The sequence below is a fragment of the Amphiura filiformis genome, chromosome 15 (assembly GCF_039555335.1).
Source record: "Amphiura filiformis chromosome 15, Afil_fr2py, whole genome shotgun sequence".
Lineage (NCBI taxonomy): Eukaryota > Metazoa > Echinodermata > Ophiuroidea > Amphilepidida > Amphiuridae > Amphiura > Amphiura filiformis.
In genome coordinates, this window is record NC_092642.1 from 50,020,117 (window position 1) to 50,027,632 (window position 7,516).

At 35.5% G+C, this 7,516-nt stretch overlaps 1 protein-coding gene across 1 annotated transcript; it reads right to left on the minus strand.

The window, feature by feature from the left end:
- Nucleotides 1–450: 450 nt before the first annotated feature.
- On the minus strand, nucleotides 451–1,715 carry LOC140171002 (5-hydroxytryptamine receptor 1F-like). Its single transcript, XM_072194187.1, has one exon. The coding sequence runs from the start codon at nucleotides 1,713–1,715 to the stop codon at nucleotides 558–560; it is 1,158 nt and encodes a 385-aa protein (XP_072050288.1). The 3' UTR covers nucleotides 451–557.
- Between the last annotated feature and the right edge of the window lie 5,801 nt (nucleotides 1,716–7,516).

Sequence of the window (7,516 nt, forward strand, 5' to 3'; positions counted from 1 at the left end):
AAGGGATCACGAAATTCCACCATAGTGTCCCTCAGCTTTGATCCCCTTAAATGTAAAGAGGGCAGATCATTTGGTTCTCCACAAGTGGATATGGTTTCGGAAGAGACGACATTGACAACGAAAAATATAAGCGCAACGGATTCGTCGGAAGACTTTACAAGAACATAATCCATTTCTCAATATTATTTTTATTACTGTAAATATAATGAAACAAGAAATATTGCTCTATTGTTAAGTAAGTGTTGATCATAAGGTCCAAGCAAATAATAAATAATCAAGTGAAGTGAAGGTAGTAATATAGCTTTTCTTTTATATATTTAGAAACATATAGTACAAGGTGTTTTTATTCTGAATATTAAACATAAATCACTTCCCACCAGTTTCAATTTCAAAATGTCATAATGAAAGAAACCATACCGTTTCAAACCATCAAAAAATATTTTCCTATGTACAACTTGGTCATTTTCAGTGATTAAAACGTCGGGTCTATACATGTATAACCGTTATTGTATTGTATTGTATTGTATTAATTTAGGCATGCCTAACTATACTTTAATTTATGTATGGGAAAGAAATCTTTTCAGTATCTCCGACGGTTCCGGAATCTCCGCATATCGACATCGCATCATAAGCATAAGCACAACTTTAAACTGCGGGTGTCTCCTCCAATAAATCACAGGGTTAATCGTCGAATTAGCAAGAATGCAGGTCCCCAAATACAACAATAGATAGTCGCTACCTGTGATGAATAGAGCGATGCAGTATGGCGAGAAAAATAGAAAAAAACTGCACACCACCAGAAATAAATTCTTGGTGATCTCCACTTCCAGTTCATCGATACGTTTAGATCGAGTGGTAGGTTCAGTGTCGTGTTTTGGCGATGACTTCTGGTCGTGTAAGTTTTGTGAATCAGTAGTGGTGTTTGTGATGACGCTTACTGAGTGGCTGGATATATTTGATAAAGATGATGCTGTTTTCTGTTCCGAAAGTTCGTGCATTCTTTGTAGGCGAAAGTGTCGCTTCATGTGTAGGAAAACAAACACGTAGCTAAGCACAATGGTGATTAGAGGGACAGGGTAAAACATAATGGTCTGAGCAAGTTGGAAAATTTTATTTTTGGGACGATGGTCGAGATCGCTGCATGTGTAATGATGTTTATCGTAACCGAATCCACCAATACCAGCAAGAGGTAACGAAATGAAAATAGTCACTGGGATGATCCAAATAAGAGCAGCGACAAATGCAATATTGATGGGTGTGTATATCTTCCTGTATGTTTCATATGGTTGAGTGATGAGGACAAACCTGTGCAACGCTATAGCTGCAAGATTGTACAGACTTACACCAGTACAGAGAAATATCATGAATCCTCCTGCGGGGCATAACCATTCTGCTTTTGGTATCGGCCATCCGTCTTTCCCAAGTAGTGCAACGACGCTCCCGGTCAGAAAAATGCTAGTCAGAAAATCGGCAATGGCTAAGTTAACAACAAACACATTTGTAGTTGTTCTAAGCTTTCGCGACAATAGTACAGCGAGTACAACCAATGTGTTCCCAGTTATTCCAAGCAGTGAGATACAAGCCCACAAGCTCGCGACAGTAATTCGCTCCCCATATGTATACAAGTTTTTCGCTGATAAGGTGCTTGAAGAAGATATATTGGTAATGTTTTCTGATGTTAAAGAGCTATTAAATGCTTGATACTGACCCGCCATCTAGAACAAAGTGGTTACAGAAATATTGATGTTTATTGAACTACTATGAGTTGCTATCATTGTCGTTGTATGTGTTTATGTCGCTGTTGGCACATGGTTTGTGCTCAAAATGTTGGAACGTATAAATATATATGACAAATACACAACGTTGCTCACATTATAGCTAGCTACTTTATAACACACGTGTCCGCCAGCTGAGAGTAACAAATGGATCTACTAGATGAATATTCACTGATTGAAATATTTTCCAAACTAGAGCCATTAGATCTTATAATCATTACATCAGTATGCAAACTATGGAAGCAACTTGTGTACTCCAAAAACTTGTGGCAAACAGTGGATTTAACCAACTATACGTGGAAGCAAGGATTGTTAACTTTCATTTTAAGAAAGTATTGTGGATCACATACCAAAAATATCTTGCTTCCACTGTTCAACCACAAGATATCAGCTACACTTAAAAGCACATGCCCTGCATTAGAGTCATGTGTTATTTCAAACGAAGAATTTGAATTGGAATTTAGTAAATTCCCATCTACTTTGAAGGAGATTTCATTTGAACCAAATACCAAAATTCTGGACACATATCCGTATATCACACGTGTGATTGTCACTGATGAATGTGTATTCACAAATCTGCAACATATTTACATCAGCCGAACATGTATTTCGTTTGATTTTATGCTATTTCTGACTAAAACAAACGTACACAGCATGCATTTTACCAGATGCGTATTTCAGTTCGGTATAACGGATTACATTTCAGAAACGAATCTAAAGCTGAAAGCTCTAACTTTCGATAGCTGCAGATATGTATGGAGTTTGGCAAATAACACAAATTATGTGGTTAGTTTGTCCACGTCAGACTTGTTAAAATTGGGAAATTGTGTTATCAGCCCGTCTAAGATATATTTGAAACTAAGACCTTGTCTATCTACAAAGGTAGCAAAAGTGTGGCCACATTTACAGAACACTTCCAGCGTAACTTCCCTGCACTTAAACCGTTTTGACCTGAAGAAGTGTAGATCGTGGATATATCGAATATTAGGTGAAATGGTAAAGTTACAGGAGTTAACATTACTAAATTGTGCATTGGACCGTGAGACAATGGAGGTATTGGTTAAAAATTGTTTATTTCTAAAGAGCATTAAATTTATGGATTGTTCATCATTTAATTGTAATACATTGAAACCCTTAAGTAATGTACATGACTTAACAATTACTATTTTAAGTCCTTATTGGGCCAATACACGCGTGAGTCAACTTTTGCTTAATTTGAATATCCAGCATCAATTTGAACAATTTCAAAGCAAATTAGTAATGAAAAAGAATGGTTTAGTAAACCTGATATACTGATATCTACAATGCCTGATGCGTCAGGATTTGGTGTTTTGGTTTAACGTTGAGAGAACTATGCATTTTTACTTTATGTTTTAATATCAAATGACATTGTATCATTTGTACTTGTGTTTTGTTGTTTCATGTGTTTCTGTATTTTAATAAAGCTTGACAGGGGAAATTTTCTATCCGTGATTGTTGTTGAAATATTTTTACTGTCATAAAGGTAACACATACTGCCTTCCTGAAGTAAAATTCTTATTGGCTGTTATTGTACATGACAAATATGGCTAACTTTCCTTATCATAGTTTTCCCTAGAAAGCTCTTTTCACCTCACTTCCCAGCAAACACAAAAACGTTTTAAAAACGTTTTAAATTAGTTATATTTTGGCTTTTGGTTTAGGTAAAAACGTTTTAATAACATTAAAATGTTAAAACGTTTTGTATAAAAACACACTACAACAATATTTTTTAAATGTTTTCAAAAAATGTTATTGTAATTATTCGCTCACACCACACACACAATTAAATCACATCGCTTTCAACACCCCTTCCACATGATCGAAGCTCCTAGAAACAATGTCACAAATATCTTTTGGACTGGCGTGATGGTATATGTGAAAATCTATAAATAAATTATAATTATACAACAACCACATGAAATTGACTGTGTCTAATTCAGGTAATCCAATATAAAGAGTCTCAACAAACTTATATTCTGCATCATTTTGGTAATTATTGTTCGTGAAGAGTTTCACCTTTCTAGTTGGGCATGTTTGCTTAGTAATTGAACATACGTTGATTTCGATATTGGGAAGCGTGACCGGTATATAGTGCTTAATTATGTTTATTACAGTTTCGTAATTGGTAGATTTGATTTTCTGGTCCATCCTATTTAAGTACTCTCTGAAAATAAAAACAGTTGAATTTCGTTTTAGGAAATATTGGTGTTGTTGCTGTGCACGTTGCGAGCCCTTTCCAAGATACATGTCTTCATCAAAAAGGTAAGCAGCTCTATATGAAATATAGGATTGCAGTAACATTTTGTTATTGTTATCCATGACAATCCAAATGGAACAAATGGTACCGCCTACGACTTTTTATTGTGTGATGTCCGAGATAGAGCAAGATACCTTTGACTATTTCTCTTCTCTTAAGAGACATCGCGTGGAATACTTAGGGTTTACTTTACAGCATTTTAAAATGGGACCTGTACTGGTGACCGACTTACAAGGATTCAATCATCTGACTTGGCCCGAAGCTAATTTTGTCACAACTCAAAAAGTACGGGTTTCCAAAATGTGCTTTGAAGGTTCTAGTTATGGATTTGATATAATGCTATACTTTAAATTAGTTTTCAATAGGTACCATCAACTCCAAATAGCTCCTATACTCGACAGATTTTTAGAGTTCAGTGCAGAAAGCAATTTGCCAGAGTCTGTTTTATACAAGAACCTGTTTTACCTTCACCGCAAGGGCATACATGCGATTTTTAACTCTTGTGTCACTTCCGCTAGCAGTATTATGGACAGAGGAATTATCTATCAAGCTGCATGTGCTTTAAACTCGACTTTTAGTACAGAACATGTAGATTGTATGATGCATAGGCTGCTGGCAAAGTCAATTACTCTTTCAAATAACGATGAAGATACATTCATACGTATATTGAGAAGCAGGATCGGAGCTACTTCTAGAGGTAAAAAAATAAACAAAAATGTTGCCGTAATAAACGGTATGCATTCGTGGATGTTTTGCTGGCAAGATTGCACATTAACGTTCTCAAATCACACAGTCATATATGAACGAATAGATGAGAGAATAACCTGGTTCTCACACTTACTATGTTTGTACATGAGAGGTGATATAAAAGTCACCAGTATTCCCATTAATGTGTTGAAATTGTTTATTGATACAAAAGTCTAGATGGGTCATATAGTGAACCTCCTGTCTTCTATCAGTTTCGCTGATATTAGAATAATTTTAGAAGTCTCAAACGGCAGTAGTATTTGTATGAACTGTGCACATTCCATTCCGCAATTCATTATTACTAACGGTATATCTAAAAAATGCAAGTGTTCTATATACGAGTTGCAAGTCCCAAGGTATCATCCATCGTTTTCAGATGTAAAAATTACATCACACCCGGTTATAAATTTATTAGTATACAAACTGCGAGATTTTTGTACACATATTGACATTGAAGAGACTGATGAAACGTGTGTTTACAAATTTAGGAATGTTTTGCATGTTGACCACTCAACTATTATATTATTGTTAGATTATGATATAAAAAGCTATATGGATATGCATGAACGTACGCTCACAATAACAGTTGCAAACAATCGGAGACCTAAACCAAATGTGTTGAATATTCCTAGAGACGCCAATCTGTTTGAAATTGTCAAGCAATTGATTAAAAAACGAAGACTTAAACGTCTAAAAGGAAGCATTAAACGTGGTAATGAAATTTACACTTGATGCACCTGATATCACATCGGCTAATTTTGCAATTGGGTATATATTGACGGACCCAATAAAAAAGACAACGGAAGCTTGGGCGATTACGATGTTCTGCAGGACACCGCTAAAACATGGAAATTAAAATATCTGCCGGTGTTTTGGCAACATCAAATATCGTTAGGGCAAGTTGGTTATATTAAAGATTTTGGTACGATCATACTTGGCCAAAGCCTGGGGCCAAAGACAATTTTGCTGTTGCTGTACTTATAAAGATTACGAATCAACTGTTTTTAAAAAGTCCATTTCGTGAGAACTTTAAAGGACTTTCGTTAAGTTACAGACAAAATAACAAAGCAGCTTGTGTCGAAATCTCTTTTGTACGCACAGGTAAACGTGATAATACACTGTGCGTTTTTACAGAGAAACGCAATATTGAAAATATACGAGTTAAATATTTTGGTTACGGGTGTAAACGTGTTTCCACAGGCCGCAATCATTATTTCGGCATGGAGGAAAAGGCAACAGAAGACACAGTTGATCAAGTTCCGTTGTCGGAGCGGGCACCTATTAATGACGATGATGATATTAATTCTAAGCAGTCAAATGATACTTTTCAATGTGCATCACTGGAACGGTTATCAGAAATACTAAATCATGAGGATTTTAATCAATTGATTGGCTTGCTTGAGAATAAGGATTTTCAATTTCAGAATCTAAATCAGAAAGTCACATCTCAGTTTGAGGTCTGGGGTCACAATTAAATGATTTGATAAGGCACGTGACCTCTTTACTATCTGGGAAAGATACGGCTGAGGTCAGGAAAAGATTTGACGATTTTGAAAGGCTACAAAGAAAATTTGATGAAAAAGCATGTGATAAAACTGAACTAATTTCTGCTAGTTTTGACACACTTAGTCATCTTACTAAAACCATAAAAAATACAGAAGATATCGCGAGAGATTACATTTTAAAAAAAAAACCCTCATCTGCGAAAGTTGTCAGTGAAGCTAAAACAATTGAAGAACTACTGGATATTTACGCAGATTGCAAGTACAGAAGTGATAATAAAGAAAATACAAATAAATTAGATAGTTATTATAAACGTATGAAAGAAAGGCTGGAAGCTGATGTTAGCATGTCTGCTGCAAAACGAAGATATAACCAAGGACCTGGATTGGATAATTCAGATGCTAATCAAGTAAATATTTCACTTTCTCCCGAACAAATAAAGAAGATTGTACATGAAATTGCAGGTAAAGCCGGGCATGCTCAAAGTACCTCAAAAACAACAGATGATCATTTAGAAAGTACAGTTCATACTGCCGTAGTCAAGGCACTAGCAAAATTGGCTGGAAAAGAAGGAAGTTACAAAAAAAATCCCGAAATTGACAAATCAAATCTTGTAGAAGCCAGTTTCGCATCACAACCTGTGTCCAACCTTTCAACAATTAACTATTGGAATGATAGGATGCCAATGCACTATTAAAATTTAAAATGAACACACAGATCTTAACACCGAAACTCGGTGGTAGTATTCGTTCTTTTACAGTGGATCCTAACTATGTCGCTGTTAATTGTGATTTATCAAAAAATGAAACGACATCTGATGTAATCTTTCCTCGTGATCCTAATCCAACGTTAATCCCTGGTGAAGTTATATTGGGACGTACTAACCCAGTGGGGAATGATATAGTTTTCATCCCCTCACCTTGTGGGATGAAAATAGGTACCGATGTAGCAAATGGTGATTTAAATAGCGTAAGAAGAAAGTCTTTAAGTAGAAAGCAATTTAAAATATTGGGTTTAGCCGCAACCGACGCAATTACTTGGGACCTCAACAGGGAATTATCAGTTATTACCGATTCTGTCAACACCAAATTTTTACACACTGGCTCAGAACAAATTTATGACGGTGATATGATTGGCATAAGATTGCCAAGAAATGATGAAACATTAGAACATATAAATAGATATAACGGTAAAATTAAATTTGCTACATTTG